This window comes from Gigantopelta aegis, chromosome 14, assembly GCF_016097555.1.
Source record: "Gigantopelta aegis isolate Gae_Host chromosome 14, Gae_host_genome, whole genome shotgun sequence".
Lineage (NCBI taxonomy): Eukaryota > Metazoa > Mollusca > Gastropoda > Neomphalida > Peltospiridae > Gigantopelta > Gigantopelta aegis.
This window is the reverse complement of record NC_054712.1, coordinates 56,547,464-56,569,189: the sequence shown is the minus strand read 5'-3', so window position 1 is coordinate 56,569,189 and position 21,726 is coordinate 56,547,464. Positions and strand designations below refer to the sequence as shown.

The 21,726-nt window shown below is 34.9% G+C and overlaps 1 protein-coding gene across 2 annotated transcripts in view; it reads right to left on the bottom strand.

Moving 5' to 3' along the window:
- Positions 1 to 20,989, bottom strand: part of LOC121389516 (mdm2-binding protein-like) — a 46,321-nt gene extending 25,332 nt beyond the window's left edge. Inside the window, exons 1-9 of one of the 2 annotated variants that reach the window (XM_041521168.1) lie at positions 20,845 to 20,989; positions 18,474 to 18,604; positions 14,796 to 14,896; positions 8,443 to 8,498; positions 5,114 to 5,168; positions 3,989 to 4,187; positions 3,334 to 3,429; positions 1,556 to 1,659; positions 631 to 694 (exon numbers count right to left, since the gene is read on the bottom strand). In XM_041521168.1, coding sequence (XP_041377102.1) covers positions 631 to 694; positions 1,556 to 1,659; positions 3,334 to 3,429; positions 3,989 to 4,187; positions 5,114 to 5,168; positions 8,443 to 8,498; positions 14,796 to 14,896; positions 18,474 to 18,604; positions 20,845 to 20,890 — 852 coding nt within the window. In that variant the 5' untranslated portion in view covers positions 20,891 to 20,989. The remainder of the gene's footprint in view (positions 1 to 630; positions 695 to 1,555; positions 1,660 to 3,333; positions 3,430 to 3,988; positions 4,188 to 5,113; positions 5,169 to 8,442; positions 8,499 to 14,795; positions 14,897 to 18,473; positions 18,605 to 20,844) is intronic. The other variant, XM_041521169.1, reaches the window with a different exon arrangement.
- Between the last annotated feature and the right edge of the window lie 737 nt (positions 20,990 to 21,726).

The window sequence follows — 21,726 nt, the reverse complement described above, 5'->3', positions numbered from 1 at the left end:
CATGTTACAAAGGCTACAAACTCAGGTTAGTCCTTTAAAATATTTTTCCAATTTATTTATTTTAACTTATTTTCATGCTTATATCCAATTAAGGTTCAAGCACGCTGTCCTGGGTATACACCTCACTATCTGGGCTGTCTGTCCAGGACAGTAGGTTAGTTGATAGTGATAGAGAAGTCGGTGTAGGGGTCTTACATCTACCCACCCAGTGAGTCATTAAAACTCGCTCTGGGTGGCTCTGAACCCAGTACCTACCAGCCTTGTGTCCAACAGCTTAACCACGACACCACCAAGGTTGGTGGTTTCCAATCACACTAATATGGAGTATTATTAATTATTACCCATATGGTTAAAAATATCTTGGTACATATCAAAGTGATATGTCCCACTAGAACGCCAAGTGGGACGTAACACTTTTGACGTCATCAGTTGATGCACTACTACCTAACACTGTAAGTTACAGTTATAAATAGGATATTAAACTCGCTACCATTTCATATCCTGATTATGTCCCTCGTGAAATAATTTTCATTGTCACTCAATAAAGCTCATGACAATTGAAAATTATTTCACTCGGAACATAAACTAGATAAGAAATAGAAGCTCATTTAATATACTGTAACTACTAACCTTGTCAAGACTATTCACATACTGGACGAACTGTTTAGAATGAGGATGGTCATTTTCCAGATGTCTGACGGTCAGGAATAACAACAGTAATCACACAGCACACAGTTTAAATTAAAAACAGCTTGAACAATATTGAAAGAGGAAAAAAGAAGACCTACATCCGCCACACAGGCTACTCAAAGTTAAAGTTAAAGTTTGTTTCGTTTAACAATACCACTAGAGGACAATGATTTATTAATCATCGGCTATTGGATGTCAAACATTTGGTAATTTTAACATATAGTCTTAGAGGAAACCCGCTATTTTTTTCCATTAGTCGGAAGGGATCTTTTTATGCACCATCGCACAGACAGGACAGCACATACCATGACTTTTGGTATATCAGTTGTGGTGTACTGGCTGGAATGAAAAAGTCCAATGGGCCCATCGACGGTGATCGATCCCAAACCGACCGCACATCAAGCGAGCGCTCTACCACTGGGCTACATCCCGCCCTACAGGCTACTCCTACAGAAAAACAGCAAGGAATTGTTTATATTCATTTTACCAGACAGGACAGCACATACCACCAGGGCTTTATCCAGGGTATTTCAGTGGGGTCCCATGTTTGAGATCAAGAAAACCAGCGCAATTTAATCATAATTGGGATGGATTTTTATTTTTTTGCCACTGAATGATCCAATGTGCCATTGTTAAATAATACATCAGACCAGACATATTATACCGGTACATATAATTACACAAATATTTACACACCAAATTTAACAACACTTCCAACATTTCTATCATTTAAAAAATCTAGTTCTTTATGACAAGCAAAGCTAATTTTTAAACAATTATTTAATATGCGACAGGTCACCGATCTATCCTAAAATTTAAGGTCACTAGTATATCATGATTAAATGTTAAGTTTCGTCAAGGATACACCGAAACGCAAAGTGCAGACAGCATAAACATTGGAATTGTTCTTATGTTTATCTCATCCAGAACTTCCACCATCCGACCAAAACTGTGACACATTATATTATCCTGAAACAAGAAAGCTACATTAATTATCAGAGCTTTAGATTGCATCAAAGTCGAGGTGCTAAACATGGTGTCCAAAATAGATATATATGCCCCAAAATAATCACTCCCAAATTAAATACAAACACGCTGTCCTCATATTTCACCTCAAAACTACTAAAATATTACATTTTAATTAGATTAAAATAATTTGAAATGCATTTCTGAACATTGACCAGCCTAGGTGGCGTCGTGGTTAGGCCATCGGTCTACAGGCTGGTAGGTACTGGGTTCGGATCCCAGTCGAGGCATGGGATTTTTAATCCAGATACCGACTCCAAACCCTGAGTGAGTGCTCCGCAAGGCTCAATGGGTAGGTGTAAACCACTTGCACCAACCAGTGATCCATAACTGGTTGAACAAAGGCCATGGTTTGTGCTATCCTGCCTGTGGGAAGCACAAATAAAAGATCCCTTGCTGCCTGTCGTAAAAAGAGTAGCATATGTGGTGCCAGCGGGTTTCCTCTAAAAAACCCAGTGTTAGAATGACCATATGTTTGACGTCCAATAGCCGATGATAAGATAAAAAATCAATGTGCTCCAGTGGCGTCGTTAAATAAAATAAACTTTTTCTGAACATTGACAACTCTACAGCAGCTGTTAATGACAGTATTGAACTAAAACGACCTTCCAGCAGTCGGAAAAGACAAAGGTTCCCATTGAATCCAAATTAGTGAGATCTATTACCCTGAATAATTTATGAATAGTTTGGTCACCTTTTGTGTGAATTTAACGAAGTTTAACAGTCACAAATTGTATAAAATCATGTTGTGTAATGAAGTAATTTTATACGAAATTTCTGACTGTTATACATTGATAACTTCACGCAAAATGGCAAACAATTCTTATAATTAGCAGCAACAAACCTTATTTAGTTAAAAATACACATAAGTTAGTTTGTAACATTTCCATGAACTGTTTTTACATACATGTAATGATGTCCTATTTGACATGACGCCATCCCATTTGACTAAACAGCGTAATTTTCTGAGGTTTACTAAAGGATAACATTAAACTTTTTAGCGATGTCATCCAATCAGAGGACTAAAATCGTATAACAGAGGAAACTTTGAAACTATCGCCTACCAGTGGACTAATAACAGATAATCAGGCCTTCACATTTCACAGAAACAATAATTTCCGGTACCATGTTGGTAAAATCACTAACCAAAATTTTGTTTCCCATGATTATTATATTGAGTACGACTATTCAATGAAAATAATATACATATATATATATATATATACACATAATAAAAGAGCATCCAATGGGTTCCCATACAAGGCATTGAAAAACACACAGTGAAGAGAAAAAGAAGGAAGTTACAGTCACCCCGGAACTACAGAGGAGTATGCAGTAGAAGAATTTAGGCCATCCCATTGGCTGTTGGGGTGTTCGGACCAGACTACTAGCTGGGGGGGGGGGGGGGGGGGGGGGGGGGAAGTGCACTTGTTTGAGGACAGGTAAAGTTGAAAAGAAAAGTTTTTCTGATAATACTTTACACTAAACAGTACTTCCAGAACCTCTTCCCCCTCTTTTCACCACCAGTAAAAATATTAATCAGTGAGAAGTTCTAGATTTAGCTTTCTAATGTCAGAGAAGACGGTGTCACTGTTGTAACCTGTACAATGGTCTCACCTCAGTAGTAAGGTTTCTGCCAGTAATTCTTGAAAAAAGTAAAGATTTGTCTTCACAAGACATACAGAAACCAGGGAAAACAATACCATGCCCTTCCTGTAAAATATTAAACAATATAAATTTATAACAAAACATATGAATGAACGAACAACAAACAAATGAACGACCGAATGAATGATTGGAATAAATTACATTGCAGGATAAAGGCTATTGGGCGTCAAATTAAGGTGTACATGTATACACAAACACATTAACACATTAACACATTTTAATATATTTGTTATAAATATATAAAACTAGCTCACAAAATTAAGTCTTAACTATTGGAAGTATTTTTTCTTTTTCTTTTTTTTTGGGAGGAGAGGGAAATCGGAGGGTTGAAGAGTAAAGTTTAAAATTAAATAACCATCAGTAATACTGTTACACTTTTTCTTACATATACAATGTAGGAAGAGTATATTTTAAAAATAAATTTCTATTAACTATAAAAGTCTTCACATGCTACAAAGTATTTCATAAATAACATATAGCTAACCAAAAATAATATGATAGGCAATTAGAAAACATTAATTATGAATAAAACTTTAATCTTAGTCTGACATAGCATTCTTTAACAATAAAACAAAAAGAAAAAAACCCAGGATAGAGTTCTCACTATTTTACTTGTCACGGATATTTTCCCCATCCAGATCTTTGGACTGATTGACACCGACTGAACATCGGGAACAACTTTGGCTCGACAGATGTCAACTAAACTTTGGACATCTCCAGTAGTCTCCCCTGGATGGACGATGGTCACCTGGGCATTGTGCCAATGGACAAGACGTAGAACTGCACCAATGGTGGGTAAAAAGCTAAAAATAAATAAATTGTTTTGTGTTTAATGACATCACTAGAGCACATTGATTTATTAATCATCAGCTATTGGATGTCAAACATATGGGTAATTTTGACTCAGTCTTCAGAGAAAACCTGCTACGTGTTTCCATTAGCAACAACGGATATTTTGTATGCACCAACCCACAGACAGGATAGCAATTACCACAGACTTTGATATACCAGTCATGGAGCACTGGCTGGAATGAGAAATAGCCCAATGGGCTCAACGACTGGGATCATTCCTAGATCGAATGCACATCAAAGTTTGTTTTGTTTAACGACACAACTAGAGCACATTGATTAATTAATCAAACATTAGTTAATTCTGATACAGACATAGAGAAAACCTGCTACATTTCTCCATTAGTAGCAAGGGATCTTTTATATGCACTTTCCGACAGACAGGAAAACACATACCACGGCCTTTGACCGGTTGTGGTGCACTGGTTAGAACGGAAAAAAAAACCCAATCAGTTGAGGTGGTTCGATCCTGCGACAAAAGCACCTCAGCTGAGCGCTTTACCACTGTCTTACCCCCTAAGTCTTGCCCCCTAACAAGCGATAAGGCTCGAACTTAACAGCAGCACAGACGGCAATCGCCGTCGTTGAGATATAAATTGCCGTAGGTAGAGAGCATCACCAATGGCACTTTTGTGCTGTCGATAAAGCTCCCCAACAATGGTGAAATGTAAACACCTGGTTTACATTATCTGCCAATATTTCACATTTGCACATTTAAAAGATGTCTACATATAACAAGATAGCCTTTCAGTCAAGTGTATTTGCTGCAAATGTCAATTAAAAAAAAAATTGCCATAGGCAGGCTCAAAATTGCCATCGGTGGACTGTTTCACCCATAGCAATTCTTTTAAAAATTCTTACGTTCAAGCCCTGTACCTACCTTTCACTTTCTGTGGACAGCTGTGGACGGATCCACATCACGTGAAGAGGAATACCTGCAAATTACAATACAGTTAAAGTTTGTTTTGTTTAACGACCCCACTAGAGCACACTGATTTATTGATTATCGGCTATTGGATGTCAAACATTTGGTAATTTTCACATATAGTCTTAATGAGGAAACCCGCTACATTTTTCCATTAGTAGCAAGGGATTCTGTATATGCACCATCCCAGACAGGTTAGCACATACCACAGCCTTTGATATACCAGTCATGGTGCACTGGATGGAACGAGAAACAGCCGGGGATCGATCCGAAAACGACTGCACATCAAGCAAGCCCTTAAAGGGACATTCCTGAGTTTGCTGCGATTTTAAAGATGTTATCGACTAACAGTAACTTTTTAACGATTGTAATTACATATCAAATATATTTTTCTGCATAAAATATTAGTGGCTGTATATTAAACGTGTTTCTGATTGTTCTAATATTTGTACTAGGTTAAATTTCATTTTATTTCCCCCAATTTTTGTTTTCATACGTACAAAATTATTTGAAGACAAAATCCACTTTGGGCTTCTTACAAATATTAAGACGACCAGAAAAACATTGAATACTGTAGATCCTGAAATTAATGCGATCATAATATTAATGCGAAAAAATGCGAGCTTGTGTTATTCGCATTAATAATATGATGCATTTATTTCTTTGTTTTGTTTATGTGTCCCACGTTATTAAAACCAAACAAACAAAGATTAACATTCTAACATATAACACAACTGGAAAACAATTCATTGTAGGCAAGTCTGACTAATCGTGGACTAGTCCAGCAAGCTATGTGTCACACTTCTAAAACAAAGATTAAAATTCTAATACATTTATAAAACAACTGGAGCACAATTCATTGTAGACGAGACATACTAATTGTACAATAATCTAACAAGATGCCAACCACGCGTGATGATTGCAGGGTGTTTGGCCATCCTATCAAAAGCCAACACGATACATCGCGTGTGAATGGGTTTTAGCACGCTAATCCTGAGGTCGACTGTTTCTTTGATTTCACTGTTGTAGTTCACTGCAACTTAGTTGGGTGAATTGTTCTTTTGTTATGACTTTAAAATATGTCTACATTCTTAGGAAGATACAGTTGTCATGGTACATATATATGCTAATGTTTAACCAGATTTATGTAACCATACCCGTTACGTAATTGAACGCTGCAAAATATGCTTGGAGTTGATCTCACCAAAACCACTAAGGACTAAACAGGTTAACTGCTGTGTACACAGATATGTTAGTAAGTTGATCTCATTGAAGACAACTGTAACTTGGATTAAATCAAAAAGTACACGGACGTGTGTTGCTAGGAAGGTAATATTCAAAGGGAAGCCACTCGCATTAATTTCATGTCACATTTTAGTCTGCCCACCGTCACTCACATTAATTTAGGAACGCGTTAATTTCAAGATTTACAGTATACAGACACTGATATTCTAAACAAGAAAATATATTTAATATGTAAGTTTAATCGTAGAAATTCTTATTAGTCGGAAACATCTTACAATGCAACAAACTCTGGAATGTCCCTTTAAGTTAGAATAAGAACATTGTTGTATTATATAGAATAAGAACACTGTTGTATTGTATAGAATAAGAACACTGTTGTATTGTATAGAATAAGAACACTGTTGTATTATATAGAATAAGAACACTGTTGTATTATATAGAATAAGAACAGTTGTATTGTATAGAATAAGAATAAGAACACTGTTGTATTGTATAGAATAAGAATAAGAACACTGTTGTATTGTATAGAATAAGAACACTGTTGTATTGTATAGAATAAGAACAGTTGTATTGTATAGAATAAGACCAGTGTTGTATTGTATTGTATACAATAAGACCAGTGTTGTATAGAATAGGACCAGTGTTGTATTGTATAGAATAAGACCAGAGTTGTATTGTATAGAACACTGTTGTATTGAACAGAATAAGACCAGTGTTGTATTGTATAGAATAAGACCAGTTTTGTATTGTATAGAATAATACCAGTGTTGTATTGTATAGACTAAGACAGTGTTGTATTGTATAGAATAAGACCACTGTTGTATTGAATAGAATAAGACCACTGTTGTATTGTACAGAATAAGACCAGTGTTGTATTGTATGGAATAAGACCAGTGTTGTATTGTATAGAATAAGACCAGTGTTGTATTGAATAGAATAAGACCACTGTTGTATTGTATAGAATAAGACCACCATTGTATTGTATAGAATAAGACCAATGCTGTATAGAATATGACCAGTGTTGTGTTGTATAGAATAAGACTAGCTGTACTGTATAGAATAACACCAGTGTTGTATTGTATAGAATAAGACCAATGCTGTATAGAATATGACCAGTGTTGTGTTGTATAGAATAAGACTAGCTGTACTGTATAGAATAACACCAGTGTTGTATTGTATAGAATAAGACCAATGCTGTATAGAATATGACCAGTGTTGTGTTGTATAGAATAAGACTAGCTGTACTGTATAGAATAAGACCAGTTTTGTATTGAATAGAATAAGACCAGTTGCAATGTATAGAATAAGAACACTATTATTGTATAGAATAAGACCAGCTGTATGTATTGTTTAGAAAAAGAACACTTTGTATTGTATAGAACACAAACACTGTATATTGAATAGAATAAAGTTAAATGTTTGTATTTCTTAGCGACAACACTAGAGCACACTGATTAATTCATGATTGGCTATTGGATGTGAAACATTAGGAATTTTGACTAATGATGTTCCAATGCTCAATTATAAAGAACATGCAAAAATAATATCAAATATGGTTTAAATAGAGAATTCGTCACAATTGTTTTTAATGTGGAAAATATCAAATACATTAATCAGTTTTTGTCAAGGCTCTGCCGACACAAATACCTACACGAGGTTGATAATTTACATACTTAAAAACACGAATAACAAATTCTATAACCCATCTAAAATTACATTTTAATTAAATATTTAGTAAATCACAGTTCTAAAGTCGCCACCATCAGTAATATGAAGTCGTCATGATTAGCTCAAATGATGTAGTTTGACGTCACACCCTTCAATTAAATCTTATTAAAACATTATGCTCAGGAATAGATGTCTTGTTAGTTTGCGAACAAATGACCCAATTTAGAGCAAAATTAACCGGGGTAATAATTAATATTAAATATCAAACAGCCTTATGACATGGATAAGTTAAAGGATAAAAACATATTATTAAATGTTTTGGACTACAGCAAACAAGATGTCTATTTAAATAATGGATTATTCCCCCTTACCACAATAAGGCAGAATGTCAGCTAGTTGATGGAGGATCTCTGCTACACTGGAACAACTGAAACGTAAACAAACGAATACAATGAAACTGTCCAGCGCTCAAAATACGAAGTGAAATACAGCCTGATGTTATGTTTTCAAAATAGCATGCCAACAGTAATATGTGCTGCTGGAAATAACACAGCATGTTGTTTGGGACAGTGTGTGGAAACAGAACCTCTGATATGAATTTTAGAGCATTATGGAATGAAAATATAACCACATTTTCAGCTAAATAGCATACGAGTTTGTTTTGATTAAAGTTTGTTTTGTTTAACGATACCATGATATTATTAATCAACGGCTATTGGATGTCAAAGATATGGTAATTTTTTTTACAGTTATAAAGGAAATCCGCTACATTTTTCCATCACGTCAGGTCAGAGTCTTTAAGATACACATTCAGAGTAAGCTGCTGTAGCGCACGCCTGCCCAGGACAATTTTTTCATCAATAGCAAGGGATCATTTATATGCACTACCCCACAGACAGGATAGTCTTTGATATACCAGTCGTGGAGCACTGGCTGGAAATGAGAAATAGCCCAATGGGCCCACCAACGGGGATCGATCCTAGACTGTTAGAGCTGGGCGGTATTGAAATTTGGTATCGATATCAGTATTTTGGGGGTGATTTACCTTGGTATTGGTACGGTATTCGGTATTGACACAATACCGATATCGAGCGCTATTTTCGGTATACCCGGCTTTAAATGCATGCCTGTTAAGGCTCACCCTCTAATTTCATCTGAATACAATTAAATTCCATACACAAGGCTCTCGTCTGATTTATACCAACCCATTTTGCGTTCGTCAGATATATTATTATAGTGCTTTCCGAGAAATATTTTTCAATACCAAAATTTTTGTATTTTGAAATTTGCTCGGTACGGTAAATTGGTACTGGCATAATACCGATACCGAACGGTATATCGCCCATCTCTACGGACCGTGCATCAGGTGTGCGCTATACCACTAGGTCACATAGCATGAATGCTAGGGGGTTTTAGTGGTTTTAGTAGGTGAATTTCTATTTCATCTGCTACGTCTAAAACAAATGGTCTGTTTTTCACAGGCTGCCTGCTCAGACTTAGTTTTATGCTACACATTAAACTGAATGACCACTTCGGGAACCAGTCAAAATAGTTTGCTAACTTTTATCGAAAAATTACTGGCTGAACTTAGGCCTGCTCTAACGATCAGCTGTATTAAGCAGGCACCCATCTTAAGAGGCCATAGTTTATTCCCCCAAATATATCTTGTAAAGTACATGTATATAAACTATATTAAGAAGCCATATATTGATATATATATATATATATATGTGTGTGTCTTATTTTGTTAATACAGTTGAATCCCGTTGGCTCGACCTCCGTCGGTGCTCAAGAAAGTGTTCGACCCATTCAGTAGTTCGACCTAACCATTCAACATCGTGTAAATGTAACTTGGGACTTCGTTTTTGGTTCGAGCGTTGCGGTGTATTCGACCCTTCCAGGTAGTACTATACCAAATAACTTCCGGCTGGGTCAAAGCTCGAGGGACACCCAACTTTTGATAGAGAAGTGAACACCACAAGTCCTGTGATTGGTTATAAATGTGAGTGTGTTGGTTGTAAAAAATAATAGTTTCATCTGGGTAAAATAAATGTGCAATTTTATTTCATCTAGTACCAATGTGTCAAGTAGCCTTGTGCTTGAAACATGTATGGGGTACCTGTAAAAAAAAGTACTCGATTTTTGTGCGAAACTAGGGTAGTCATAGACGCTACCCGTTATCTCAGAAACGAGCAGCTTGACCCCCATTTTTTTCTGATTCACTTTAAGTGTAAGGGGTGGTAGTATTTATATCCGTGGCGTTTATGTCGGTTGATACGTTGCAGGTAGGAGTTTTAGCCACATATGTTACTATTGTCGTCTATGGGATTTGATTTGGTAGTATACACCCTATAGCACATATTCAGTGCATAATAAAAAATATTATGATTTTGTCATTTTATTTAATTAAACTATACTGGTTGATTAATTAGCCATCACTCGATCATGCAAGTTCACAATGACCTTGACCTTGACAATAATCTCTGTGCATGGCTCTGAATGGAGTTTGAATCAAAGTTAGCACTGAAGAAAAGTTGGTTTTGGCCTATAATTCATACTGTGAAGATTTCAATAATTTCTTTTTACATGGTATTTGACTTGCCATATACAACTGCTCTTAAATATGGTATTATATATAGGCAACCTGAACTAAGATTTTAATAGCAATTTATTTTTATATTAAAAATAGCATGTGCCAATAGTGGGTTAATGTCTTTAGTTTCCATTAACATTGTTAATTTTTTATGTATGAAATTCTGAAAACTCAAATTTGTAAAGAAGTTGATTTTTATTGTCATTTTAACATATTTATAGGGTGCTAAGTTATATTTTAGACAAATTTGTAGTTTTATGCAAAATTTAAAGTAAATTTGAAGAAAAACTTTACCAAAAACATAATTAAATTTGTTGTCACTATTGTGCCTTCTGTTCTTATTTGTACATAACAATAAGGTTGTTAAACATATACTTAGATCTCCAGATAATTTTTGTTTCTTAATAATCACTTAGTTAGCTCTCATGAAAAACATTTTGAGTTTATACTAGATTCAGAACCAATTTTTTCAGATTTGATTATCTGCCTTAGATTAAGTTGATAAATTTATTTTATTGTTAAAGCTGTATTACCTAATAGTAATATTACTAGCTAAATAAAATGCTGGATTACAGATTGCAGGAATACATCTAATGTACATATTGTATTCATTTGGATTAGAAAATAATGCAAGAAAATAGATGTTCGGGTAATTTTGTCATTTAAAAATAGTTTTTTTCAGTAATTAATCAAAAATAAATATGTTAAAGCTGCATGATTATTCCAGATATCACACCTATTAAAACCTCCAACTACAGTAGGCTATAAATAAAATATAGTCAGGAATATTGGTGGCTGCCAATAGTTTTGATGGTTCATTATGAAAATCAGCATGGCCGATGGATTTGAAATACCCACACCTGGTAACTTGAAGACACCCACACCCAGCATACAAGATTTCCTCTCAACACTAATGTTCAGGACATTAAGTCATTACTTCATACAGGTACAGTCATGTTTGTGTTTCCTTCCTCAGACAGTGTATTTTTTTAATACTGATATTTCTTTGATGTGCCTGTTAAGGTCTTCATAGTCTAGGGGTCAATCAAGTGCATGTGTTTTAATGGAATTCTTTAAAGGGGTAGAGGTACTCTGACTATCTTTGTTGTCTCTACATATATACCCGAGTACACACACCCAACTGAAAGTAAATATCTTCAGGAGGTTTATTTTAAAACATTTTGTTGTTTAATATGACATATTGCATTTGTACAAAACTATATGCAATATATATGCTTTTTGAGGTGTACATTATATTAGGTTGCACTGTAGAAACAACAGTTTCAGTGAGGTTGTCAGTTTATGTCAGAATACACCAGATCCTGGTTGTCATAAAGACACATAGCTGGACACTTTTTGAAAAATGTATGTTATCAGTATAGGTAGTACTATACCAAATAACTTCCGGCTGGGTCAAAGCTCGAGGGACACCCAACTTTTGATAGAGAAGTGAACACCACAAGTCCTGTGATTGGTTATAAATGTGAGTGTGTTGGTTGTAAAAAATAATAGTTTCATCTGGGTAAAATAAATGTGCAATTTTATTTCATCTAGTACCAATGTGTCAAGTAGCCTTGTGCTTGAAACATGTATGGGGTACCTGTAAAAAAAAGTACTCGATTTTTGTGCGAAACTAGGGTAGTCATAGACGCTACCCGTTATCTCAGAAACGAGCAGCTTGACCCCCATTTTTTTCTGATTCACTTTAAGTGTAAGGGGTGGTAGTATTTATATCCGTGGCGTTTATGTCGGTTGATACGTTGCAGGTAGGAGTTTTAGCCACATATGTTACTATTGTCGTCTATGGGATTTGATTTGGTAGTATACACCCTATAGCACATATTCAGTGCATAATAAAAAATATTATGATTTTGTCATTTTATTTAATTAAACTATACTGGTTGATTAATTAGCCATCACTCGATCATGCAAGTTCACAATGACCTTGACCTTGACAATAATCTCTGTGCATGGCTCTGAATGGAGTTTGAATCAAAGTTAGCACTGAAGAAAAGTTGGTTTTGGCCTATAATTCATACTGTGAAGATTTCAATAATTTCTTTTTACATGGTATTTGACTTGCCATATACAACTGCTCTTAAATATGGTATTATATATAGGCAACCTGAACTAAGATTTTAATAGCAATTTATTTTTATATTAAAAATAGCATGTGCCAATAGTGGGTTAATGTCTTTAGTTTCCATTAACATTGTTAATTTTTTATGTATGAAATTCTGAAAACTCAAATTTGTAAAGAAGTTGATTTTTATTGTCATTTTAACATATTTATAGGGTGCTAAGTTATATTTTAGACAAATTTGTAGTTTTATGCAAAATTTAAAGTAAATTTGAAGAAAAACTTTACCAAAAACATAATTAAATTTGTTGTCACTATTGTGCCTTCTGTTCTTATTTGTACATAACAATAAGGTTGTTAAACATATACTTAGATCTCCAGATAATTTTTGTTTCTTAATAATCACTTAGTTAGCTCTCATGAAAAACATTTTGAGTTTATACTAGATTCAGAACCAATTTTTTCAGATTTGATTATCTGCCTTAGATTAAGTTGATAAATTTATTTTATTGTTAAAGCTGTATTACCTAATAGTAATATTACTAGCTAAATAAAATGCTGGATTACAGATTGCAGGAATACATCTAATGTACATATTGTATTCATTTGGATTAGAAAATAATGCAAGAAAATAGATGTTCGGGTAATTTTGTCATTTAAAAATAGTTTTTTTCAGTAATTAATCAAAAATAAATATGTTAAAGCTGCATGATTATTCCAGATATCACACCTATTAAAACCTCCAACTACAGTAGGCTATAAATAAAATATAGTCAGGAATATTGGTGGCTGCCAATAGTTTTGATGGTTCATTATGAAAATCAGCATGGCCGATGGATTTGAAATACCCACACCTGGTAACTTGAAGACACCCACACCCAGCATACAAGATTTCCTCTCAACACTAATGTTCAGGACATTAAGTCATTACTTCATACAGGTACAGTCATGTTTGTGTTTCCTTCCTCAGACAGTGTATTTTTTTAATACTGATATTTCTTTGATGTGCCTGTTAAGGTCTTCATAGTCTAGGGGTCAATCAAGTGCATGTGTTTTAATGGAATTCTTTAAAGGGGTAGAGGTACTCTGACTATCTTTGTTGTCTCTACATATATACCCGAGTACACACACCCAACTGAAAGTAAATATCTTCAGGAGGTTTATTTTAAAACATTTTGTTGTTTAATATGACATATTGCATTTGTACAAAACTATATGCAATATATATGCTTTTTGAGGTGTACATTATATTAGGTTGCACTGTAGAAACAACAGTTTCAGTGAGGTTGTCAGTTTATGTCAGAATACACCAGATCCTGGTTGTCATAAAGACACATAGCTGGACACTTTTTGAAAAATGTATGTTATCAGTATAGGTAGTACTATACCAAATAACTTCCGGCTGGGTCAAAGCTCGAGGGACACCCAACTTTTGATAGAGAAGTGAACACCACAAGTCCTGTGATTGGTTATAAATGTGAGTGTGTTGGTTGTAAAAAATAATAGTTTCATCTGGGTAAAATAAATGTGCAATTTTATTTCATCTAGTACCAATGTGTCAAGTAGCCTTGTGCTTGAAACATGTATGGGGTACCTGTAAAAAAAAGTACTCGAATTTTGTGCGAAACTAGGGTAGTCATAGACGCTACCCGTTATCTCAGAAACGAGCAGCTTGACCCACATTTTTTTCTGATTCACTTTAAGTGTAAGGGGTGGTAGTATATATATCCGTGGCGTTTATGTCGGTTGATACGTTGCAGGTAGGAGTTTTAGCCGCATATGTTACTATTGTCGTCTATGGGATTTGATTTGGTAGTATACACCCTCCAAGTCCAACCCAACAAGATTCTACTGTATATATATATTTTTTTCTATATTAAGAGTGGATATTAAACTTGAATAGCAATACTTTTGTTTCCTGTCAACTTGGACGTATCTGACATTTGTGTTCCAAAGGTAAAAATAAAATCAGTGTATCATTCAATTCATTAGCCAGACAAGAATATTATGAATGGTTATATTTTGTATATTATAAATACTATTAAAAATACTTTTGTTCTTCGGGCAGCGTGGCTGTATCTGACGTCTGTGCTTCCAAAGTAGCAACAAGATCAGGCAGCGAACACCATGTCACTTTAGACGATGCTGTTGGCTGAAAAATCAATACATTTCACCTTGCTAATTACATGTACTTTCAACAAAATAATTTACCATATCAATAATAATTTACTATAAATTTATCATAAGGTACACACATCTAGGGCTGGGCGCAATTGAAATTTCAGGTTCGGTATCAGTATCAGTATTTTGGGGGTTACTTACCTCGGTATCGGTATCAGTATTTTGGGGGTTACTTACCTCGGTATCAGTATCAGTATTTTGGGGGTTACTTACCTCGGTATCGGTATCAGTATTTTGGGGTTATTTACCTCGGTATTGGTATCAGTATTTTGGGGGTTATTTATCTCGGTATCGGTATCAGTATTTTGGGGGTTATTTACCTCGGTATCGGTATCAGTATTTTGGGGGTTATTTACCTCGGTATCGGTATCAGTATTTTGGGGGTTACTTACCTCGGTATCGGTATCAGTATTTTGGGGGTTATTTACCTCGGTATCGGTATCAGTATTTTGGGGGTTATTTACCTCGGTATCGGTATCAGTATTTTGGGGGTTACTTACCTCGGTATCGGTATCAGTATTTTGGGGGTTATTTACCTCGGTATCAGTATCAGTATTTTGGGTGTTATTTATTTATCTCGGTATCGGTATCAGTATTTTGGGGGTTACTTACCTCAGTATCGGTATCGGTACGGTATTTGGTATTGATACATGTATAATACTGATACCAACATTTTTGATATACTTGGCTTTAAATGCATGCCCGAGTTAAGGCTCACCCGCTAATTTCATCTAAATAAAATTAAATTCCATACACAAGGCCTTCATCTCTCTCTTCTTTTCAGCTATTTTTCGTTAAATATATTGTTAGTGCTTTAGTATCAAGAAAGAAAGAAAGAAATGTTTTATTTAACGACGCACTCAACACATTTTATTTACGGTTATATGGCATCAGACATATGGTTAAGGACCACACAGATTTTGAGAGGAAACCCGCTGTCACCACTACATGGGCTACTCTTTCCGATTAACAGCAAGGGATCTTTTATTTGCGCTTCCCACAGGCAGGATAGCACAAACCATGGCCTTTGTTGAACCAGTAATGGATCACTGGTCGGTGCAAGTGGTTTACACCTACCCATTAAGCCTCACTCAGGGTTTGGAGTCGGTATCTGGATTAAAAATCCCATGCCTCGACTGGGATCCGAACCCAGTACCTACCAGCCTGTAGACCAATGGCCTAACCCCGACGCCGGTCCTTTAGTATAAAGTGAATAACATTTTTCAATACGGAAATGTCGGTATTTTAAAATTTGCTCAGTGCGGCAAATCAGTATTGACATGATAGCGATACCGAACGGTATATATATGGTATAGCGCCCAGCTCTACATACATGTAAGTAAATCTTTAAACTTTGTCTTGCATATATTTTTTTTTTTAAAACCCACAAATCAGTGACTGTCCCATACTGTGTATATATTATTCAAGAGCAGATCCAGGAAATAGTTTGGGGGGAGGGATAATGGGAAAAGGGCCCATGGACCAACTCATCAAAAGCACATCCCAATGGGATAAAAAAAAAAAACTGATGAAAAAATGGGGGTGCACGAATATTGGTTTTTTTTTTTAGGGGGGGATGGGTCCCCCTCCCCTGGATTCTCCTGTTATTTACAGACCACAAATATTGGGGGTTATTTTGAAGGGGGATGGGTCACCCTCCCCTGGATTCTCCTGTTATTTACAGACCACACCATGAGAATTAGATTATGGGGAGCCATTTAAGATAACCACATTGTACATTGATATTTGATCCTTTTGTAGTTTTTTTATTATTATTATTCACATACTAAGTAAGGGGAGATAAAAATTACTCTCCTTGAACTATCATACATAGAGACTCAGGGGAGTGATAGAAATTTTGCTTTGTTTAGCAACACCACTAGAGCACATTGATTAATTAATCATCGCCTATTGGATGTCAAACAGTTGGTAATTCTGACAAGTAGTCATCAGAGGAAACCTGCTACATTTTTCCTAATGCAGCAAGGGATCTTTTATAAATTATATGCACTTTCCCACAGACAGGACAGCACATACCATGGCCTTTGATCATGCAGTGGGAGTGATAGAAATGACAGTGATAGTTTCCCTTAAACAACAAGGTCTGGATTTAGAAACTTGCTGAAGCAGCAATCTCTTTGAAATAACCACCAGTCTCAAAGAACACCCCAGCAAAAGATTATCTGCAAATTTCATGTTGACCAATGTTCAGACATTTTTTTCAGTTTCAGATACATGCACATAAATCTACATGTATGGAACATACAGATACCCGGTAATACATAAAGGATTTGTCACGAGTATTTTTTAATATTAACTTTGTCTGATACTAGTACCTTGACAAACACTGATTAACATAGATTCGGTGCATATTTTCCATATTAAAAAATACGAGTAGAATATTCTATTTATCCTATAAAACTTCTATAATATCATTTTAATTTAATATTTAGTAAATTTTCAAAATTCTGTAGTCGCTTCACCGGTAATATGACGTCATCTTAATTCAACTAAATCTACTCAAAACAATACACTGAGGTACAAGTTTTCTTGACAGTAACAAATGACATATTGACAGCAAAACATTATTATTCGAGTTAATAAACAGGGCCAGCTCTGGGGCAGCAGAACATTTCACCAAATTATTTGTTAAACTTCAAGACTTGAAGAAACCCAGTTATTTTGTAACGAAATATCAATTATTCCATGAAATTATTTTGCTAAATTAAAATAAAATTTGCCAGTTGTTTTTGAAAATCGCAACTGGCGAATTTAGTGAGTGCCAGAGCTAGCCCTGATAATGGTAAATATCAAACGGGTTTTTGACATGGATATTATGGGCAAGTTATACAATGTAGGATAAATATATGCATGTACATGTATGTATGTCAATTTATACCAGTTATGAACATACAGTAAAATGATTTAAACATCAAATAAAGATATCTATAGCCGGCTACACATTTGAGTTCTGTGTTGGTTACACAACAGTTGATTGCCATTACTGTCCATTTTGATGTTGTCTTTTTCTTTCATGCTTTGATCATTCGTAGACAACTGAATAACATCATATCCGTTCTATTACTTATAGCAAATTTCTAAATTCTATGAATGGATTTCATACCACTTGAAGCAAAAACTAAAAGTACTGCTCAACATTAAATGGAAACTGTTAAAAATGGAAGCTGCCAAAAATAAGAATTGGAATTTGCCCCAATCTGAAATGGAAAATCACCCCCTCTAAGTTACTTAAAATTATTTTCTCACACAACCCGGGGGCCTATTTCACAAAACATCGTAAGTTTACGTCTGCAACTAGCAGTTATACCGGTCATTCATTTACACGTGTTTGGCATCTATTTCACACCGACAATTACATCATTACAGAAGACGGAGCAATTTAAGGACAGACTAAAATAAAATATGTGTACTTATAACTATATTTATTGCACTATTATAGTAATAAAAACTGTGGTTTAGTCATAGATTTACATTTACGTGCAAAACAAGGCTTACGATGTTTTGTGAAATTGGGCCCAGATTTATACCTGATAATGGTGACCGTCTTCATCAGTACAAACAATGTGGCCTAACACTAAAGATTTATCCACAGATGAAGATACCATTTCCAGCCTGTGTGAAATAATACCCAGTGCTTCCATGGCAACAGCAGTATCATCTGAAAAATAAAAACCTTGTGAAAACGGTTTTAGTAACATTTAAATTAAAGATTATTCTCTACTCATGGGAAAAAACGTTCCTGTGTATGTATAGCATAAGCAGGGTTTCTGCCAAATGGTACAAACGGTAAAATTACGCACACACTAAAATCTAGGAAATTAATGGATACATTTTTATAATATTTAGAAAAATTATGCTAAGAGGACTGCCATTTAAAATTTATGAAAGTACATGAAATTTGGTGTCCAATTTCAGAAGATTTCTAAACTATAACCACCTAATAATATGGGTACTTGTGATCTGTTGTATTTTTATTATGTAGCCTACCGTAACCATCAAACTATTTACTGACAGAAAGCCTGACACAGTTTGTATTTATATATTTAAAACAGTATTGAACAATGAAGGACAAATCAGTTTTAGTGGTCATTAGTAAAATCATGAGATGATTTACACAATTATGGTGTGTTCACACAAGTCACAAATTTCAGTCATTTACAAACTTTACAGTTGGTTTCAAACCATTTTATTTGGTTGACAGTAACTGTTTTCCACAAGTACATTACATGGGGCAATTCCATGACTCAAGAAACATTGAGGGCGAAATTAAATTTTTAATGAATTATTACATGTACATACTGGTACACGTATGCACATGTACGGTATGTATTTAAATTTTTACATGTAGCACTGTAATAGATCCATATATATATATATAAGCGCGTATGAGACAGGGGGGCAGGAGCAAAAGCTCAAATTCGGGCAAAATGGGATAACCTGAGACCTTTTTACCATGTACTTTCGTCATTCTACCCTCAAAATTAATTAGTTTAATCCATGTAAAAAGAGTTGTGATTTGTTTGCAACTCTATATAGCTGTTTAGTAGTATTACTAATATGAATAAATATTTTTATCCAGATTCGAGCATTTTTGTTTAATTTGGCCAAACCGGCCTCGGTGGCGTCGTGGTTAGGCCATCGGTTTACAGGCTGGTAGGTACTGGGTTCGGATCTCAGTCGAGGCATGGGATTTTTAATCCAGATACAGACTCCAAACCCTGAGTGAGTGCTCCGCAAGGCTCAATGGGTAGGTGTAAACCACTTGCACCGACCAGTGATCCATAACTGGTTCAACAAAGGCCATGGTTTGTGCTATCCTGCCTGTGGGAAGTGCAAATAAAAGATCCCTTGCTGCCTCTCGTAAAAAGAGTAGCATATGTGGCGACAGCGGGTTTCCTCTAAAAAACAGTGTCAGAATGACCATATGTTTGACATCCAATAGCCGATGATCAGATAAAAAATCAATGTGCTCTAGTGGCGTCGTTAAATAAAACAAAACAAAACTTTTTTTTAATTCGGCCAAAAATGGGAGCCCATACAGCTATGCACAGATTCAAGGGTTGGGTGCTGGACGTGCATATATATCCTGTTTCCAAACTCTGAAAGCCTCTAGTGTTTAATTGGTTAATATACTTTTTATTTATTTCAGTGATATATCTGGTCGGATGAAACCGACACTTAACTTTGTTTAAGTTACACATGTGTAACATTTTCAAAAACATGTGTCAGTTCTATTAATAAATTAATTATAAATACTGGCAGTCATCACAATTTTTATATAGTTTTTTTTTATTTCAGATTATTCTTTAAAAAAAAGAAACAAGAAAAAATATAATAATGTTTAAATTTGTAAATGTACCCACTACATTTTTCTATTAATATATAATTAGCATCAAGGGATACGGACTCTTCTACAAACAGGACAGCACATACCATGGCATTTGGAATACATTTACCAGTTGTGGGCATTGGCTAGAATGGGGAAGTTAGTTTACAGCATCTTTAATTTATTTAACTCACTTTCCCTTCCTTGCTTTGGGATTCTATTTCATTTATTTCCATCTCAACATGCCAAGTCCAACGTGAACTTATCTTAGTATCTTACGCTTGCACTTGACATTTAATATGATTTATCTCAAGTGCTGAACTAGTCTCACATGAGTCACAACGGTGTCTACTGTGACAATATGTGCCACAGTAACACCTGAAATCTTCTATCAACTTATAGTGTGAAATCTATTTTTTATTTTTTTTATTCTAATATTAAATTCTAATCCAAGGCGGACCGAAAACCCACACGTTCGAACTAAAATATTCTGAAATTCGCTCGTTTGTACCCAATAAGGCAATATATTATTTAATTAATATTACACAATTCATTGAGATCAGACTGGATACCTTGGTTTATTAATAAAACATATGCAGCTTCCATCATGTCAAGCATTAAAGCAGCAGCTTCCCAACATGTCAAGCATTAAAGCAATGCCAAACTATTTAGTTGCACAGTGTAAATTTAAAATAAATAAATAATAAATCTTAAACTCCCGCCATTTTATTTCCTTTTTTGTAATTTTGACCTTTTTGAAAGATATCCGCATTAGCTAGATCAAGTAAGCTCCTAAAACTCGAATTATTTCTGTCCTGTGCGGAGAAACCAGAGACGGATTTAATGGGGGGGGGGGGGGGGGGAAGCTAAATTTTGCGACAGTTATAATTTTATTATATATTAATTTTCTTTGTTTTTATACGACTCCCCAAAGCTCTCTTGGCATTCCGCCTTATGTCACTGCCCCCTATATGGATTTTCTGGATCTCTCATTGGCAGCCTAGCTGAAAACGTCGACACCTGCAGGGTTGAAAATTAACATGGAAACTATGGTCGCCAGCAGGGCCAGTTGAAGAAAAACCTTACTGGCCCTTCTCAATTTCAACTAGCCCTCCAATTATCACATTAAAATCGAACATTAGAATGTTCTTTGTTAAATAATAACCATGTATTGACCGTATATAGTTTGTTTGCGTCAAAAGAAAACCGATAATAAATAAATGAATAAAGTTAAAATTCATATAAAAACAATTAAGTTTTAAGCCCATACCAACTGAAATAAAAAAGTTTAAAAAAGAAATTCATTATAAATAAAAATGTTTTTGTCGAAAGTACCATTAAATTATATACAAATTAAATATAACTTTTAATACAGAGGTGAAAATAAAATGATAGAACAACCAAGGCATGTAGCTTGACTTGCATGGACTATGAAGTAAAATATAATGCAGAAA